We start from the raw sequence: 20,983 nt of genomic DNA on the forward strand, positions 1-20,983 counted from the left end.
AAATAAATAATGGCTCTACTTTCCATCTGGAATGGCACTACTTAAGCACCATCCTTGGGAGAAGTGAACAAGCAGTCAGTCAAGTCATTTTCTATGTTCTGTGGTTTAGATGCAATCAGGACCCTGTCTATTTTATTCCTTACTGTATTCCTTATATAGCACTATGCCTGACTCATAATAGGCTCTCAGTCTAAGTCTGAAGGAGGCACTGCCTAAGTGGATGAGCCCCCTTCCTTGCTGACAGTCTAAATTCTAAACCAGCGGTCCCCAACTTTTTGGCGCCAGGGACCGGTTTCATGGAAGACGATTTTTCCACAAACTGGGGGCATGGTTTCAGGATGACTCACGCACATTACATTTATTGTACACTTTATTTCTATTATTATTACATTGTAATACGTAATGAAATAATTATACAACTCACCATAATATAGAATCAGTGGGAGCCCTGAACTTGTTTTCCTGCAACTAGACAGTTCCATCTGGGGGTGATGGGAGACAGTGACAGGTCATCAAGCATTTGATTCTCAAAAGGAGCACACAACTTAGGTCCCTCACATGCACAGTTCACAATAGGGTTAGCATTCCTATGAGAATCTAATGCCGCTGCTGATCTGACAGGAGGCGGAGCTCAGGGAGTGATGTGAGCAATGGGGAGTGGCTGTAAACATAGATGAAGTACTGGTCCATGGTCCGGAGGTTAGGGACCCCTATTCTAAACCATTTATCTCAATCACACTCATTTTCTATGCTCCAATCTGTTAGAAACTTCCTTGGTTCCGGACTCTGAATTCGCTTCCTATTTGTAGCATTATACTCATCCCCTTGAAATAACCTTTGTCATTTGCCTAAAAGCACTGACCTTTAGCTGACTTGGTACTAGTCTTTACTACTATATCCTGTACCTCTGACAATCTTTCTGGTGACACAAATGGTGCCAGTTTGGCATCTAAAAAGGACTATGTGGAAAACCACTTATCTTTTCTCTGATCGCTGCAAACACGAATTCACGTTACTCATTGCTCAAGAGAATGGCAGAAAGGCCTGAAGCATAAGAGCAGAGGCCCCAGGACACTGGACGACAAAGTACATGAGAAGCAGGAACAAGCAGCAGTAAAGAGAGAGAGCCATGCCAGAAAGTTAAGATGGGCAATGTACTCCCTATTCAATTTCCTGTTTCCACAAATATTACTTACACCTTAATCTTCAGGATCCATTTCTAACCTGATTGAAAAGGATCTAAAACTATAGTAAATACGTATAGAATTGTTAATAAGCTGTAAGCTCAATATTCATACACATTATTAAAGAGAAAACTCTAAAAAACAAATATAGAATCCAGTCAACTACCCAAACACCCATAGAGACACAGACTTCTTAATACTTTCTGATTTAAAATCAAAAGACTCAAGAACTACAAGCTTGAATTACTGAGATGGAGTCTAAATAGTGAGACATTTCCCAGCAGAGTTTGCAAGCCCTTTAGGGGTGACACTAAGGTGTCTGTGTCTAGTCTCACTGGGTTCCTTAGTGGGGCAGGAACAAAGTCCTTCATGAAGTGTGACAATGCCTCTAGATCAGGGGTTGGTAAACTATATAACTCACAGGCCAAATCCACTTGTTTTTGTAAATAAAGTTTTATTGAAACTTAGCTGTGGTTATTCACTTACATAATGTCTGTGGCTGTGTGGTTATTCATTTACATAATGTCTGTGGCTGCTTTCCTGCTACAATGGCAGAGTTGAGTAGTTGTGACAGAACTGTATGGCCTACAGAGCTTAAAATATTTACTATCTGGCCCTTTACAGAAGAAGCTTGCCAACTCCTGTTTTAGAAAGGTTCCCATGCTCTCAAAAATCACCACAGGGAGATCCCTTCTTATGGCCAATTGTCCCCAATGCATTTGCTCCTAAAACCTGATCTGGCTTCCTCTGGGGCCTATTTTGAAATGTTTCTCCCTCTGCTGTGTGCTGCACGGTCAGTTCCCGTCTTACTAGCCATTCTCAACTTCTTCCAGCTTTACATCTAGTTCATTCTCAGTGCTGTTCTCAAATTCTAACTTTTGATCTGTGCTGTGATTTCCCTAATTAAATGGTAAGTAACTTGGTATAGATCAGAAATTTTTCACAAACATACACTACTTAAGCGAAAAATCTCCATCTCACGCCCTGCCTCTAAGAAATCTGGCTTAGGATATCATATTTAAGTCAAGTTTCTCTCATATCAAAACAAAAAACATCTCTGTGCCTCTTATTCTTAAATCACTACCCTTTCTCTGTGTCCTTCATGCACTCCTTCACTCACTGTGGTTTGGTTTCTGCCTTCTCTACCCCCATTAAAAATGTTCTGATCAATGTCATAGATGGCTCCACGTTAGTCAAAGCTAATTTCTCAGGAGAGCTTCTCACTGGGCCTATAAGCAACAGGGCACTTTCTTCTCGTTCCAAGTCTCATCAACTTGGTTTCTGGCACATCATTCCCTGCTGCTGTTCCTCCTTCCTTGCTGGCCACCACTCCTCAGCATCCTTTCCTGGATCCTCTTCTTCCGCATACCCATTAAGTTTTGGTATTCCTCAGGCTCTATCCTCAAAGGTCTTCTTTTATCTCTCCATAAAATGTCCATTTATTCAAGTGCAATTGAGGTCACCCAAATCTCTACCTCTACCCAAGCTCTGACTTCTGAACTCTAAATCCTAATATCTAAATGCCTTCTAGCTTTATATACCTATGTGTCCCTAGGCATCTCAAACTCAACATGTCGAAACAAGTTTATCATCCTACCCTAACTTCTGTCCTTGCCCCCACTTCCTAAATTCCATCTTGGCAAAGGGTGCCACCATCCCCTCAATTACCTGAGCCTAACATGTAGGAGTCACCCCAGCTTCTTCCTATATCCAATCACCATGTTCTAGCTTATTAAACAGTCTTAAATTCATCTTCTCCTTGTATTCCACATGGGCACTGTGACTTCATCTGTCACTGGGACTCTCAATACATAATTTTCTTTTCAGTCTCCCACCAATTTTGCCCCTTTGCTTTAAGTCCTTCACACCTTGCCACCACAATGATATTTAATATACAATGTGACTATGTCACCTTCCTCAAAATCATTCAGTGACTCCCCAGTGACTACATAACAACTGAACTCTCTTACACAGTTAGACCTTTCACAATGTGACACCACCACCACCACCACCCCTGCCTCTCCATCTGCCAGCCTGGCCTCATCTCTTGCCACTTTATGTCCCTAGCTTGCATTTTAAGCTCAAAAATAAAATAATATCTGTAGTTTTCCAAATCTACCATATTTTCAGAAGTCTCCAATGCCTTTGTACATAATACTGCCTAAATTCATAAGACAGTTATGTATATACACTAAATCATTACTAGTTTCTATAAGACATAAGAGAAATCTATTGAAATTTTAATAAAAAATGAGAATTTGAACAATAGCAGTAGCAAGCAGCAATATCACAATACTACTATGAATGATAAACCTTTTGTGGTTTATAAATATTACCAAGTAAATGTCAGTACATTTCCTTAAAATATAACTTCCTTGCCTTTCACTTACAAAAACTGTACTACTACACCATTAACTTAATTCCAAAATCAGCAAATTTACTTGTTATCATACCCTGTACTTTAAAGCAATAATTACATGACTGAGGGTGATCTTATAGACAGGCCATCTAGAACATTTTCAGGTTCCTTCTGAACTCTACTTTCAATAGTGGGGATATATTTGTAGTAAGCAATATTGAAGCTTTTGCCATGACCAGTGCCATACTCTTTTCAGATGGCTAATCAGGAATGCAACACATAATGAATCTAATTAGTCCAGCGTGAGAGTCATTAACACAGTTTACCAGATACATCCTGTTATATCCCTACGTGCAGACATTTGGTAGGATTGCACTTCCTGGTCCTCTTGTGGTTGAGTGGTGTCAGGTGACTCATTCTTGCCAACGAGCTATGAGCAGAAGTGACTCCATCACTTCTGGACAGAGGCATTTTAAATGTGGCCCTCCTTGGCTCTGTTTCCTTCTGCCACAGAGAAAGGGAGCACTTCTGATAGTCTATGTTCCATCCATCCTGGGCTCTGGAGTAAAGATAATGCAAAGCAAAGCCCCTAGATGATCTTGATGGGCAGTGAGCATGAGTAAGAAACAAACCACATCATTCCAGAGTATAACCTTGCCTATCATACAGTTGTTCAGCAATGCAGATGACTCAAAGAAACACATACTAAAACACCAACACTTTATGTGAATATTTTGTCTTCTGTCAGTAAATGTGGTACACTCAAGAGCTAGAAAAAGCAAATTTGAATTATGTGTTGTGGCTAAACCATGTTCTTGGTCCTCATTTCTAAGACTAATAGTAGTAATACCTGACATCTCTCAAGCACTTAGAATGTGCCATCACTGCCGTAAGTATTTATCTACATTAACTCTTTCGTTACAATGAATATGGTTTTCACCAAAACATCTCCATGGGGTTAAGGAGAAATAAATTAGTTTTCTAGAAAATAACTCTGAAATATTAATTGGGAGTTTCCAGCATAAATAAGCTACTCTATTCTTAAACAATACATTCCTTATTTCAGACATTTCAACTTGAATTACAGAGATCTGAGGGCATGTTTAAAGCAGGCAAGAACCTGAAGTATTTGATCCAGAGCTGGCAGTAATGAAGAAAAAAAGATGACTGTTAAAAATGGGCTGTGTATACAACAATCTTGGGAAAATCTGATCATGTTAGTGGATATACCTTACCTACCATACTACTCTTGATGGAGGCTCCGAAGATCTTGCCCTCCCATCATTGAATACCTTCCAAGTCTTTTTTAGGCCTGCCATGCAGGCCAAGAAACCAAACAGTTCTAAGAAATTCTAATTCCACTGGAATTGAGAACAATCCAAAATGATAGTGGTTATATAAGAGATTGAATTAAATATAATCTAGTATGATGGGTGCATACTTAAAGAAGAACTTGGAACACAAAACTTTAAAACAATCACTTGAAGGAAAAGTTAGTTGTTAAAGGAAACACTTTACTGTACTAGACCAATTTCATGTGACCATAAGGTTTGAAACAACCATTGAAAATTAGGGATTAAATGTGTACTTTGATTTCTGCATTTGTTTAATTTAGAACAAGACTAGTCTCTCCTATCAACACTTCCTTTATTCTTTCAAACTCAAGTTATTTCTTTCTTTCAGTGCCAATCTCTTCTGAAACACTCACCTATACATCTATTATTCCCTTGCTGAACGCTACTTCCTTAAATCATGTATAGACTTTGCTCTGCTGTAAGTTAAGTGAAATAATCCTGTCTTGAGAGAAATTTAGACTTGCCAACAAAGTACTTGACTGATTTATTCCCATTTTATTCTCTCAGTACCCTGCAGATGCTGCACAAATACATGTGGGAGAAATAAACGAGTCCCTAGCATTACAGGTTTCCAACAGGTATCAATGTATCAAGCAGATTCCTGCCTGTCTTACTATATTTCTAACAAAGTTTCAATGAGTAAAAGTTTCACTTGAAATCCATCTCTTTTGCTAGTTAGGTTCCGTATCACATTGTTTTGCCGATTGAATGTCATTTTAATATGCTCTGTCAGCCTCTTTTACTCTTATTTTCTCTGAGCCAATCACTATGGCTGCATCAACTAAGACACCACAGCTGAATTCTGGGGTCCCAAGACTCCTTTGGTACAACCAAAAAAAGTCTCAGAATTCTGGCTCTCAAGGCTGGTCCTCTGCTTTGGTTTTTGCTCCCAGTATGGCTCTAGTCAATTCTCCTAGCTTGAGGATCAAATCCTATCCTTGACTCCTAGCTCAGTGGCTGCTTCTACCACTCTGCTTATAACAAAACAGTCCCACATTTCTGAACTTTGCACCCTGTCCCAAAGCCCCAGTAGGACCCACTTCCTCCTATATGACAACTGCCTACCCACCTTTTGAATACCTGTGCATCCAAATACTATGAATTTGGGATCTGCTGCCATTGAGTCAGGAATGGCATCTAGGTCTGTAACCCCTTTGACTCTTTGTCTTGAACAGCAAGCTGCAACTCTGATGTGACTTTAATTGTTGGGTCAGCTCCACTGTCTATGGCAGGTATCTGTTAAGGTTCTCCCTCATTCTCAACACCTGTCTCCATAATGTCCTATTATACCTCTCCAGTCCTAAGATACAACCACTAGAATTCTAATTAATATTTTCTGAATTGTTTATTTTCTGAGACTAACACTAAGCTTTTAGTTATGTCAACTGATAGTCATCTTCTTTTTCCATGATGGCAACTTAAGATATTACCTATTACCTAATGCTAAAGCATATATTTTTATTTTCTAAATGTGTGCTAATTATTATGACACTGACAATATCTGCCTACAGATCAAATTACTCTCTCCTTGATACCTCTGGAATAACAAATAACAGTGTGATCATGAAGCCAGGAGATATAAATCTGAATCCCACTCTGTTACTCCTTAGTTATATGTTCCCTAAATAAGATGTTTAAACCAAGCCCCAGTTTTCTCATTCACAAAATTGGGATAGAGACAACAGCATACAAAAGAATAGTATAAGGCACTAAATACAGTACCTGGTACACAGTAAACACCAGTAAGTTAGCAGTTGTTATTAGTACCCACAGGGTTTATATATGCATATTTGTAATTTACCGTATTGGGGTATTAAGAGAAGGAAAATAATAGAATAAACTCATTACAGTTAACCAAAAGATGAAAGACAAGTATGGGCTATGGTTATGGGAGGTGAACTTGATGAAAAAAAGGGAAAGAGAATGGAAGAAGCAGGGTGAAGATCAAATAAATGGCAAACAAGAGTTTACTGAGCTGGCAGCAATGTTCGAAGATCTCTGTAAAAGGGTGCCATGGTCCCCCTTTCAGTTTCCCTTGAGAGCAGGATCCTCAGAAGAGTTAGGAGCCCCCTACTTCTTCCAGCGTCTGGGAGAGTTAGTAGAGGGGCTGCTGTACTCAGCCAATAGTATAGCAGGAAGAGAAAGCTTTGATCCATACATGCCTCCCTGAAACCTAAAATTTTCACAATCCTCTCTTGCCAAATCATTCTCATCTTGAAATAAAACAAATCCTCTCTCTTTCTCTATTCCCATCCTTTAAACCTTAGCTCTAATGTAACCTCTAAGAAGTCTTCACCAATTCTTTCAAATAGAGTTTGTTTCTCCCATAACAATGTGGTATTTCTGTTTCCATCCTGCAAACCGTACCACAATTGTTTCCATTCTCTTCCCAAACAGCCTATGAACTCCTTAAGGGCAAAGCCTGTGACCTATTCTAGTTTGTATCTCTAGGATCTAGCACACGGCAGGATGAATGGTAGATGAGAAGCCACTGGGTACCTTGAACTGCTCCAGGCAGAACTGTCAGGATCAATGCTTCCTAACCATCTGGGGACATGATCTCCACTTTGAAAATCTGAGGGAAAGGATATTAAGCTGAAAGTCAAGAGATCTGGATTCTATCCCTGGTTCTGCCAAAAACTCTCAGTCCTCAAACCAGTCACTTACTCTCACAGTACCTTAATATTCCAATTGACAAAGGAAGAAACTATCATTTGCCCCTCAACTATCTTTCATTAGATGTCTGTAATAAAAAGTATAAGGAGACAGTAAAAATGTGGAAGAATCTGAACTCCAAAGAGTTATATAATAGTAAATTATTTTTCATTATTGCCTCACAGCTTGATACTCATACAGCCATCTATTTTGCCAAAAATCATGCTGTGAAATAAATTGACTATTTACTACTATAACGAAAAGAACTGTTGTTTTTTCTAAAACCCCAAAAGCCCTGTAGTTTACATACCCAAGAGGAGTGAGCACAACAAGCAGAAAGAAGCAAAGATGAATAATCCAATTAATCCACATTGGCTCACGCTAGTGACTACAGATTCCTTTGATAACAATATGCTTTTGTACTAACAAACCTGTAAGACAATTGGCCAGTATGTTTGGAGATGTTTATATTCTAGACATCAGGGATTCTTGATGACAGTCCGAATATTCTCTTCTCCCTACTTTGACCCTGTCACCAACAACTATCACAGGTGGGCTAAGGACAACAAAACTCCCCCACTTCAGAATGAGAAACTGTGAAATATTCTAACTAATGAGGCCTGAGAGACGTACCTAATGGGGCTGACTTTAATACAAAAAGCAATTGTCAGGCAGCCACTGTGAAGACTCTCAGGAGCTCCACAGAAACAAAATAATAAGGAACCCGGGGCTACCCTCTACATTTCAAATCTTCTGAAAGCTTCAGAGGCAGCCAGCAGCCCCTCTGTAGGAGCTAGTTAAACAGATAACAGTTTGTAGAAGTAGGTAGCACTAAGCTAATTTTATGACCTAGGAATTCATAAAATTAGGCCTCTAGGGAAAAGCACAACTTTGTTGTATTGAGTTTTAAAACTCAATTTTGTCCAAGAAAAAAAGGCACCAAGGCAGAAACAAGAATGCTCAAGTCCCAAACCTTTCCTCCAGACCTCAACAACAACAAACACTTTAACCCTCAACCTACCCCCAAGCTTTGGTCAACAACCTACCCCATCATCTTAGACTTCCTGCCTGACGCAAGAGCACTTCTAAGAGCATAGGAAAGGCTGTGCTGACTGTCTTATCAATAAAGGGGGTGAGAAACAAGGAAAACAATGCAACAGACTTACTTATTCATATGTTTGCTTATTTTGGCCATCTCTTGCCTGGGTCCAAGGGCAGAAAGGATGCCAGGTTACTTGGCCTTGCTCTTTTAAGCAATCTCATCCACTTTTGTAGAGCTCCACTGGTGCTCTACTGTATGCTTTCCATGCCTACTGTACAACCAGTCAGCACCTATACCTGCCCTGGTCTGCTCTAGACCCACCCAACTTGCTAACCATTCTTCTGCTTCTCCCTTTTCTACCACTCTCATGTCTTAGGTTAAAAGATGCCACCATCTTTCTGTTCTTTCTTTGGCTCTTCTTCATTACAATGCTGCCTCTTTACTCCCTCAAATGACCTCTAGGAATGTTTCCTTTGGTTTGACCTGGCCCTAATACACTTCTCTTATCTTCTTGGACCTGGTCAACACTGTGCTAGATTCAAGAAAACACAAAGTGACCTAAATCAACCTATATACCTAGAACATGAAGCCAGCCCTTAGCTATGCTTTCAAGGAATCCAGGGAGGACACTATATCAACAACTGGCAGCAACTGGGGATGAAGCTAGGAGGTGGATCTGAACTAGGAAAGTTCACTGTAATTAAAAAACACAAAAGAGGATTCCCAGACAAAATGGCCAAATAGGAACAGTTTCTGCCTGCAGCTCCCAGTGAGACCAACGCAGAAGGCGGGTGATTTCTGCATTTCCAACTGAGGTACCTGGTTCATCTCACTGGGACTGGTTAGCCAGTGGGTGCAGCCCACGGAGCGCAAGCCAAAGCAGGGTGGGGCGTTACCTCACCCAGGAAGTGCAAGGGGTCAGGGAACTCCCTCCCCTAGCCAAGGGAAGCCGTGAGGGACTGTGCTGTGAGGAACAGTGCACTCTGGCCCAGATATTATGCTTTTCCCATGGTCTTCGCAACCCTCAGACCAGGAGATTCCCTCGGGTGCCTATACCACAAGGGCCCTGGGTTTCAAGTACAAAACTGGGCAGCCATTTAGACAGACACCAAGCTAGCTGCAGGAGTTTTTTTCGTACCCCAGTGACTCCTGGTATACCAGTGAGAGAGAACCATTCACCCCCCTGGAAAAGGGGCTGAAGCCAGAGAGCCAAGTGGTCTAGCTCAGCAGATCCCACCCTCATGGAGCCCAGCAAGCTAGATCCACTGGCTTGAAATTCTCACTGCGAGCATAGCAGTCTGAAGTCGACCTGGGACACTTGAGCTTGGTGGGAAGAGGGGTCCGCCATTACTGAGGCTTGAGTAGGCGGGTTTTCCCCTCACAGTGTAAACAAAGCCACCAGGAAGTTCGAGCTGGGTGGAGCCCACTGCAGCACCGCAAAGCCCCTGTAGCCAGACTACCTCTCTAGAGTCCTCCTCTCTGGATAGGGCATCTCTGAAAGAAAGGCAGCAGCCCCAGTCAGGGGCTTATAGGTAAAACTGCCATCTCCCTGGGACAGTGCACCTGGGGGAAGGGGCGGGTGTGGGTGCAGCTTCAGCAGACTTAAACATTCCTGCCTGCCAGCTCTGAAGAGAGCAGCAGATCTCCCAGCACAGCGCTCTAGCTCTGCTAAGGGACAGATTGCCTCCTCAGATTGCCTCCTCAAGTGGGTCCCTGACCCCTGTGCCTCCTGACAGGCAGGGGTCAACAGACCCCTCATACAGGAGAGCTCCAGCTGGCATCTGGCGGGTGCCCCTCTGGGATGAAGCTTCCAGAGGAAGGAGGAGGCAGCAATCTTTGCTGCTCTGCAGCCTCCACTGATGATACCCAAGCAAACAGGGTCAGGAGTGGACCTCCAGCAAACTCCAGCAGACCTGCAGAAGAGGGGCCTGACTGCTAGAAGAAGAACTAACAAACAGAAACCAATAGTATCAACATCAAAAAAAGGACCACCACACAAAAACTCCATCCGAAGGTCACCAACAGGAAAGACCAAAGGTAAATAAATCCACAAAGATGAGGAAAAACTAGTACAAAAAGGCTGAAAATTCCAAATAGCAGAATGCCTCTTCTCTCCAAAGGATCACAACTCCTTGCCAGCAAGAGAACAAAACTGGACAGAGAATGAGTTTGACAAACTGACAGAAGTAGGCTTCAGAAAGTGGGTAATAACAAACTCCTCCGAGCTAAAGGAGCATGTTCTAACTCAATGCAAGAAAGCTAAGAACATTGATAAAAGGGTAGAGGAATTGCTCACTAGAATAACCAGTTTAGAGAAGAACATAAAGGACTTGATGGAGCTAAAAAACACAGCACGAGAACTTCGTGAAGCACATACAAGTATCAATAGATGAATTGATCAAGTAGAAGAAAGGATATCAGAGACTGAAGATCAACTTAATAAAGTGTGAAGACAAGATTAGAGAAAAAAGAATGAAAAGGAACTAACAAAGCCTCCAAGAAATATGGGACTATGTGAAAAGACCAAACCTACGTTTGATTGGTGTACCTGAAAGTGACAGGGAGAATGGAACCAAGTGGGAAAACACACTTCAGGATACAATCCAGAACTTCCCCAACCTAGCAAGACAGGCCAACATTCAAATTCAGGAAATACAGAGAACATCATAAAGATACTCCTCGAGAAAGGCAACCCCAAGACACATATTGTCAGAAATGAAGGAAAAGTTGAAATGAAGGACAAAGGTTGAAATGAAGGAAAAAATGTTAAGGGCAGCCAGAGAGAAAGGTCAGGTTACCCACAAAAGGAAGCCCATCAGACTAACAGTGGATCTCTCTGCAGAAACCCTACAAGCCAGAAGAGAGTGAGGGCCACTACTCAACATTCTTTAAGAAAAGAATTTTCAACCCAGAATTCATATCCAGCCAAACAAAGCTTCATAAGTGAAGGAGAAATAAAATCCTTTACAGACATGCAAATCCTGAGGGATTCTGTCACCACCAGGCTTGCCTTACAAGAGCTCCTGAAGGAAGCACTAAATATGGAAAGGAAAAACTGGTACCAGCCACTGCAAAAAAACAAGCCAAAATGTAAAGATCATTGACACTATGAAGAAACTGCATCAACTAATGGGCAAAATGACCAGCTAGCATCGTAATGACAGGATCAAATTCACACAAAACAATATTAAACTTAAATGTAAATGGGCTAACTCCCCCAGTTAAAAAGCACAGACTGGCAAATTGGATAAAGAGTCAAGACCCATCGGTGTGCTGTATTTAGGAGAGCCATCTCACGTGCAGAGACATGCATAGGCTCAATATAAAGGGATGGAGGAATATTTACCAAGCAAATGGAAAGCAAAAAAAGCAGGGGTTGCAATCCTAGTCTCTGATAAAACAGACTTTAAACCAAAAAAGATCAAAAAAGACAAGGGCATTACATAATGGCAAAAGGATCAACGCAAAAAGAAGAGCTAACTATCCTAAATATACATGCACCCAATACAGGAGCACCCAGATTCATAAAGCAAGTTCTTAGAGACCTACAAAGAGACTTAGGCTCCCACACAATAATAGTGGGAGACTTTAACACCCCACTGTCAATAACAGACAGATCAACAAGACAAAAAATTAACAAGGATATTCAGGGCTTGAACTCAGCTCTGGATCAAGAGGATCTAATAGTCATTTACAGAACTCTCCACCCCAAATCAACAAAATATACATTTCTTCTCAGTACCACATCACACTTATTCTAAAACTGACCACATAATCGGAAGTAAAACACTTCTCAGCAAATGCAAAACAACGGAAATCTTAACAAACAGTCTCTCAGACCACAGTACAATCAAATTAGAATTCAGGATTAATAAACTCACTCAAAACCGCACAACTACATGGAAACTGAACAAACTGCTCCTGAATGACTACTGGGTAAATAATGAAATTAAGGCAGAAATAAATAAGTTCTTTGAAACCAATGAGAACAAAGACACAATGTACCAGAATCTCTGGGATACAGCTAAAGCAGTCTTTAGAAGGAAATTTATAGTACTAAATGCCCACAGGAGAAAGCGGGAAAAATTTAAAATCGACACCCTAACATCACAATTAAATGAACTAGAGAAGCAAGAGTAAACAAATTCAAAAGTTAGCAGAAGACAAGAAATAACTAAGGTCGGAGCAGAACTGAAGGAGATAGAGACATGAAAAACCATTAGAAAAAATCAATGAGTCCAGGAGCTGGTTTTTTGAAAAGATTAACAAAATAGATAGACCAGTAGACAGCCTAATAAAGAAGAAAAGAGAGAAGAATCAAATAGACACATTAAAAAATGATAAAGGGGAGATCACCACTGATCCCACAGAAATACAAACTACCATCAGAGAATACTATAAACACCTCTACACAAATAAACTAGAAAATCTAGAAGAAATGAATAAATTCTTCCCAAACACCCTCCCCAGACTAAACCAGGAAGAAGTCAAATCCCTGAATAGACCAATAACAAGTTCTGAAATTGAGCCAGTAATTAATAGCCTACCAACCAAAAAAAGCCCGGGACCAGATGGATTCACAGCCGAATTCTACCAGAGGTACAAAGAGGAGCTGGTATCATTCCTTCTGAAAGTATTCTATACAATAGAAAAAGAGAGACTCCTCCCTAACTCATTTTATGAGGCCAGCATCATCCTGATACCAAAACCTGGCAGAGACACAACAAAAAAAGAAAATTTCAGGCCAACATCCCTGATGAACATCAATGCGAAAATCCTCAATAAAATGCTAGCAAACCAAATCCAGCAGCACATCAAAAAGCTTATCCACCACGATCAAGTTGGCTTCATCCCTGGGATGCAAGGCTGGTTCAATATATGCAAATCAATAAATGTAATCCATCACATAAACAGAACCAGTGACAAAAACCACATGATTATCTCAATAGATGCAGAAAAGGCCTTTGACAAAATTCAACACCCCTTCATGCTAAAAACACTCAGTAAACTAGGTATTGGAACATATCTCAAAATAGTAAGAGCTATTTATGACAAACCCACAGCCAATATAATACTGAATGGGCAAAAGCTGGAAGCATTTCCTTTGAAAACCGGCACAAGACAAGGATGCCCTCTGTCAGCACTCCTATTCTACATAGTACTGGAAGTTCTGGCCAGGGCAATCAGGCAAGTGAAAGAAATAAAGGGTATTCAAACAGGAAGAGAGGAAGTCAAATCATCTCTGTTTGCAGATGACATGATTGTATATTTAGAAAACCCCAATGTCTCAGCCCAAAATCTCCTTAAGTTGATAAGCAACTTCAGCAAAGTCTCAGAATACAAAATTAATGTGCAAAAATCACAAGCATTCTTACACACCAATAACGGAGCACCAAATCATGAGCAAACTCCCATTCACAATTGCTACAAGGAGAATAAAGTACCTAGGAATACAACTTACAAGGGATCTGAAGGACCTCTTCAAGGAGAACTACAAACGACTGCTCAAGGAAAGAGAGGACACAAATGGAAAAATATTCCATGCTCATGGATAGGAAGAATCAATATTGTGAAAATGGCCATAGTGCCCAAAGTAATTTACAGATTCAATGCTATTCCCATCAAGCTACCATTGACTTTCTTCACAGAATTAGAAAAAACTACTTTAAATTTCATATGGAACCAAAAAAGAGCCCGTATAGCCAAGACAATCCTAAGCAAAAACAATAAAGCTGGAGGCATCATGCTACCTGACTTCAAACTATACTACAAGGCTACAGTAACAAAAACAGCATGCTACTGGAACCAAAACAGATACATAGACCAATAGGAAAGAATACAGGCCTCAGAAATAACACTACACATCTACAACCATCTGATCTTTCACAAACCTGACAAAAACAAGCAATGGGGAAAGGATTCCCTATTTAATAAATGGTGCTGGGAAAACCAGCTAGCCATATGTAGAAAACTAAAACTGGACCCCTTATACAAAAATTAACTCAAGATGGATTAAAGGTTTATATGTAAGACCTAAAACCATAAAAACCCTAGAAGAAAACCTAGGCAATACCATTCAAGACATAGGATGGGCAAAGACTGTATGACTAAAACACAAAAAGCAATTGCAACAAAAGCCAAAATTGACAAATGGGATCTAATTAAACTAAAGAGCTTCTGCACAGCAAAAGAAACTATCATCAGAGTGAACAGGCAACCTACAGAATGGGAAAAAATTTTTGCAATCTATCCATCTGACAAAGGGCTAATATCCAGAATCTACAAGGAACTTAAACAAATTTACAAGAAAAAAAAACCATCAAAAAGTGGGCAAAGGATATGAACAGACACTTTTCAAAAGAAGACATTTATGTGGCCAACAGACATATAAAAAAAGGTCATCATCACTGGTCATTAGAGAAATGCAAATCAAAACCACAATGAGATACCATCTCACGCCAGTTAGAATGGCGATCACTAAAAAGTCAGGAAACGACTGATTTTTTAGTGAGAGGATGTGGAGAAATAGAAATGCTTTTACACTGTTGGCAGGAGTGTAAATTAGTTCAACTATTGTGGAAGACAGTGTGGTGACTCTTCAAGGATCTAGAACTAGAAATACCATTTGACCCGGCAATCCCACTACTGTGTATATACCCAAAGGATTATAAATCATTCTACTATAAAGACACATGCACACATATGTTTATTGTAGCACTATTCATAATAGCAAAGACTTGGAACCAACTCAAATGCCTATCAATGTTAGACTGGATAAAGAAAATGTGGCACATATACACCATGGAATACTATCCAGCCATAAAAAAGAATGAGTTTACGTCCTTTGCAGGGACATGGATGAAGCTGGAAACCATCATTCTCAGCAAACTAACACAGGAACAGAAAACCAAACACCACATATTCTCACTCGTAAGTGGGAGTTGAACAATGAGAACATATGGGCACAGTAAGGGGAACATCACACACAATGGGGCCTGTCGGGGAGTGGGGGCAAGGGGAGGGATAGCATTAGGAGAAATACCTAATGTAGATGATGGGTTAATAGGTGCAGCAAACCACCATGGCACATGTATACCTATGTAACAAACCTGCTCATTCTGCACATGTATCCCAGAACTTAGAGTATAATAAAAAAAAAGAAAAGAAAAAGAAAAAAACCCTGCACTTCACAGCACTAATTAAAATTACACTTAAATTTGTATAAGTGTGATCAGTATCTGTCTTTTCCTACCTGCACTCCCCATTAAACTATAGGCTCCATGAGGGCAAGAACTATGTCAATCCTAATCACTACTGAATTCCCTACACCCTATCAATACCTAGCATACAGCTATAACTCAATTACTTCAGCTATATCAGATTAAAAAGAATGTATGCCTCAACAAAGCTCTGAGATAAAATGGGACTCCTCACATCACATCTCTTCTGGAAAAGCTAATAAGAACATTTCTTGAGCTCCTGCCATTCTAAGATTTTTAGGCACTATTCTAAAATTTTTACATGTATTCTCATTTAATTTTCATGACAAACCTATGAAGTAGGTACCATGATTATTCCCATTTTACAAATGAGACATTTGCAGCAAAAAGGTTGTACAATTCACTCAAAGTTATAGAGATGAACGGCAGAGATGAGATTCAAATCTAAGTAGCCTAGCCTAAAAGACCATACTTTAGTCACTACTCTATAACACGTATTATTGAAGACACCAAATTCTTCAAATAAATAAAACAAAAAAGCCAAATAAAACAAATGATATGAAGACAAATTCAGACTTAGATACACAAGTCTCCAATCCTACATGACAATTCAAAGATATTGTCACCACACATCATTCCAATGCCTGATCCTTACTTTTATTTAAAACCATCAAAACTAAAACCATATATTCCTTTCCAATTAACAGACGTAGATGGAGACTGAAACCCAAAATACTCTCATATTAAAAACATTTTCTTCTGCCACTAAATCCCTGATTTATAAAAACACAGACAAACTATTTTTATCTGCCAAGGCACCCAACCACCAAACTGGGCCAACAGAACTCCGTATGTATTGCCTGGGTTTTCCACTGGAGGCAGCAGAAATGCGTGGGGACTGCCACCGTCTCCATGGCTTTGTCTTTCTAGTTCTCCCTGCATAGGATGTAGGAAAATAATACATACCAAGTTTGAATGGACCCTCAGTATTTATTCAAAAGAATACCAAATACCAGTGCAAGGCATGTAACAGGGAGGATGGATCACTAGAGAGGGAGCAAGGAGAACAACTCAGTTAATTAGCAATCTGCCCAGCAGATGCTTCTAAGTTCCAAGCATTCAGTAGCATGCTTCCAAGATTACACCCCATCTTACCACAGCGCCTGAGGGGTCTGTGACTCCTCCAGGTTATGATGCCTTGTTGGTGCACCATGGAATGTGAAAGGCCCTAAGAAATCTGTAATTAGAAAGGGAAAATTTAACTCACCTTCCACTGCTCCTCGGGAAGCAGTTTCACGACCACCAGATCCCCATTTAAGGCTCTATTACGAGCAACAACCCCATCAATAAAAATGTCTCGATCACCATCCTAGGTTGGAAAAAGAAATAAAGCAATAGTGAGCTTAAAAACACATAAAGCAAAAAACAGATTGCCTGCTTTCATAACTGAAATAGAAAACAGCAAGTTATTCTTAGGTTATCCTTTTTTGTATTAAATAAAGCATGCTGATACCTTTTTAATACTAAATGAATTTTTTACATATCAAGAAAGTATAAAAATAGAAGGTATGCAAGAGAACAGAAGAGGAACAACATATAATCTCCCCCAAGAAAACAAACTGAGGGCAGGAGTAGCAATGGCGCTAAGATTTGGACTCTCTAGGAGGAAACCAGCAAATTCATAATGCCCCCCAAGAAAGTGGCAGAGAGAATAAATTGTGGTTGTTTTTATGGAGACCTAAGTAGAGGGCAAAGAAGAGAAGGAAAGAGATGTAACATGAGATTCATCACATGATCTTCACACTCTTCCGACCTTGCTGACTTAGGACCACTGTGAACTCCAGACAATGAACACAAGATACAGACACTTTCATCCTCACTCACTCACTCAGAAACAACCCACTTTAAATAATGTGGCTCCCCAGTGAACTCCCCAGGTGTCAATTTCTTGGCTTAAATAGGTGCCAGAGTCTTCTTAGTAAGCCAAATTACTTTGTAATTTTAAATAAACAAGATAGCTAAGGAAATGAAGGCCTTCACCAGCAGTCAGGGTTCCTGAGAAAATGAAATATTTTCAAAATGTTTCACCAAAAAACATGTACTCTTATCCTCCTATTCTCTACAAGTTTATATGATGTGCTCTTTTTCAGAGAATAAGAAAGAAGTAAAATATTTCTTCTTACAGGAGGTGACAGCAAGAGTCTGGAAAATCATCACTGAAGTTTTTCTAATAGGGACACTTGACATAGATAAGATTGAACGTAACACTCAATGGACTGAAGGTGATTACTATGAAATTTTGGTTAAAGTTAAAATTAACATCCCAAAATCACCAAATCAAAAAATGGGGGGGGGGGGGGACAGATTTTAGTCACTCAGCATTTTTTACAGCTTCCACTTACAAACCATTAGAGATCTTCTAGAATAATTTTTCTGCTCAATTTCCAGTTTAGCTATGGGTTGACAGCTGTGGCCTGCACACTCTGCCAAAACTGACCCCACCCTAGTCCCTGAGGAAAAGCTACTGTGTTAGCCACAAAACATGACTGTAGTTGACCTCTTGACAAGCTTCTTCTCAGATCTGGAAAAGACAGCCAGTAAACAGAGAGAGAACAACTGAAATAAGGCACATCACCATCTATTGCTGCCTCTTGCAATTCAAAAAGCAATAGGATCTCTCAGACCTCCTTGGAATGAAAGTGGGCCGTTTGGAGGTCACCCTAACCCATACTCATGTGTCAAACATATGCAATGAAATGCCTCTATTATAAGCAGCTACAACCACCCTTTGGCAGCGCAGAGATTTCAGATTGATGGGATGATAGTACTGTCACCTTACAATCCCAAGAAACCAAGGAAAGCAGGGTTGAGTTGAACCTCAGACAACACAAAAATCTATAGCTACTGCATCATACTCAGCTCTTCCTTGATTCATTCAGAAGACTGATCTGTCGCTGAATCTCTTACTTTAAAGACATTAAGCTTGGGAACTGCTCAATATTAAAAGTTTGAGTCATCTCTTTTAACCATTTTTTTATGCCAAAGATTTCAGCTCTTTGTTTGAATGCCAGAAGTCTTGTTCTACCCATAAGAAAGAATAACAGATAATTGAAAAAAAATTAAGAAAAATAGATAATGAACTTCCCTGGAGGAAAAATAAAGGAATTGGGAGGTGGACATGTGGTAATCAGACTAAAGACTTAGAGGACTTGGGGAAGGAGGACAACACAAGTATGCCACGACGGTCACAGCATCCTTCATTGATGGAACAGTTCCCTTTGGACTAAAAATAAATTCCACCGCTGTACAAAAGGTGCCTCCTATGACACGATGCATTAAAAAGTTAGAGAGCTTCTTAGATTTACATAATTCAGAATAGAAACTGTGCTTTTCAAAAATGACAGGTTTTTCCATCTGATCAATTTTCTCCTCTTTATCCTATCCCCAAATAGGATAAAAGGCATGACAATAATATCATTTTATCTTGGTTTGCTTGAAAGTCACATGATTTTACTCACATTCTGTATTTCATTTTTATTGAGAACCTCACAAAACTAGCAAGTACACATAAGTTACTCATCCCGTATAGTTTAGATGTGTCATGAAATGAAAACCAACTTTCTGTCAGTAGAAATTATAATGAACCTAAGTCAAGTTCCCCCAAAACAAAGTATTATTTTATACCTGATGATTAATTCACTGTTCTTCACCTGTTGACCTAGGGAGATAGTTTAGCATAGCAAATGACATTGTGTAAATTCACAACCATTTTTAGAGTCAGTAAGAGCAAACCTAAATAATTTAAACAAATATCTATTTTTGTCTCTCTAAAAACTTTAGAATGTGAAGAACATTAGACAACATTTACTCCATCCCCTCATTTTACAAATGAGGAAGCCACTGTATGTCCTACTGTCAGAGCAAAAACCTCATCTTCTTTCATATTCATTCCTGCCTTTATGCTCCTAGCTTAAGCCGGTAACAATTAGGCCCTGGTTCTGACATTCTACTTCCCAGTCTATCTGCGGGCATTTTTCATCCCATATATTTTATATTTGTCATAAAATGAAAATCAACTTTCTATCAGTAGAAGCTATAATGAACCTAAGTCAAGTTTCCAGTTCATACAAGTTCATATTTGACATGGATATGAGCTATGTATACTCAGAAATCTAGACCACAGGCGGTTGTGGGCTTTATATATGAATAATCTGTTGCCTCTATTATTGCCCTCTTCAATTGCTTTCTATAATGCTTCTGGAAACTGAAACCCACAAAGTAAGAATGTAGGACTGTTCCCGTGTCCAAAACCAGAGTGTCTACAATCACTTGCAATGGGCCTTGATTGGCAGCTCTTATGATCTATTCTTAATTACCTAGAGGTGAATTGTTTTTCTCTGAGACAATATTACTACTACTCAAGCAGGAGCCAAATAAAAGAATAAAAGAGGCATAGAAATAAGCCAATCCTAATATCGCAACTTTCTAAAAATTTCTAAATATGACATAGTAAGAATATAATTTTAAGTAGGAGAACAACTATGAGCTTTTAAAACATCACCACCTTTTGCTTTTGTGTCTTAGCTTTAACAAGCCAGGTTACACCATGGCGATACATCATTTGCAGATGTAAATTACATGAATTTAACTTGCAGGAAACATAGGACCTCTGCTCTGGCCCTGCTCCAGCCACACCCCTCCCCATCAGACAAGTTCACAGGGCCAAATGGATGTGTTTCCCTAAAATAAGCAGCCCCAAGCCTACCTCCAGGACATATATAGGCACTTCCCCACCACCAGAGGCACCCCCTCAAGGGTGCCTCCGCTCAATGGCAGGTATTTCTAATGGGTATGGACATAGCTTAGATATATGGGATAGGATGCCCACGTTTGTGCATGAAAGGGCCCTCACTGAATGCAAGGGAGTCACAAGGGGACAGGGAGCTAGCATTGAGAAGGGAAGAGGGGCAAGCCAGAGGTGGAGCCATGTTTCAGCATGGAGCTGCAAGAAATCTGAGAATTCTACATTTGAACTCAGGTATATGAAGGTGTATTTGGCAAGGAATAGACTTTGTCTATTCCTACATGGAATACATAGAATAATATTTTTTACTTGATGGTGGTTTTCATGTCTAAGTTTTCAATATTTGATTTAAGGTATGTGTGCC

At 39.9% G+C, this 20,983-nt stretch overlaps 1 protein-coding gene across 1 annotated transcript in view; it reads right to left on the reverse strand.

Annotated features, from left to right (window-relative positions):
- The window catches only part of DIS3L2 (DIS3 like 3'-5' exoribonuclease 2), a 480,187-nt gene that overhangs the window by 413,238 nt on the left and 45,966 nt on the right, over positions 1–20,983 (reverse strand). Inside the window, exon 5 of the mRNA XM_058429965.1 lies at positions 17,083–17,184. Within this exon, the coding sequence (XP_058285948.1) occupies positions 17,083–17,184 (102 nt within the window). The remainder of the gene's footprint in view (positions 1–17,082; positions 17,185–20,983) is intronic.

Source organism: Hylobates moloch, unplaced genomic scaffold, assembly GCF_009828535.3.
Source record: "Hylobates moloch isolate HMO894 unplaced genomic scaffold, HMol_V3 SCAFFOLD_1, whole genome shotgun sequence".
Classification (NCBI taxonomy): Eukaryota; Metazoa; Chordata; class Mammalia; order Primates; family Hylobatidae; genus Hylobates; species Hylobates moloch.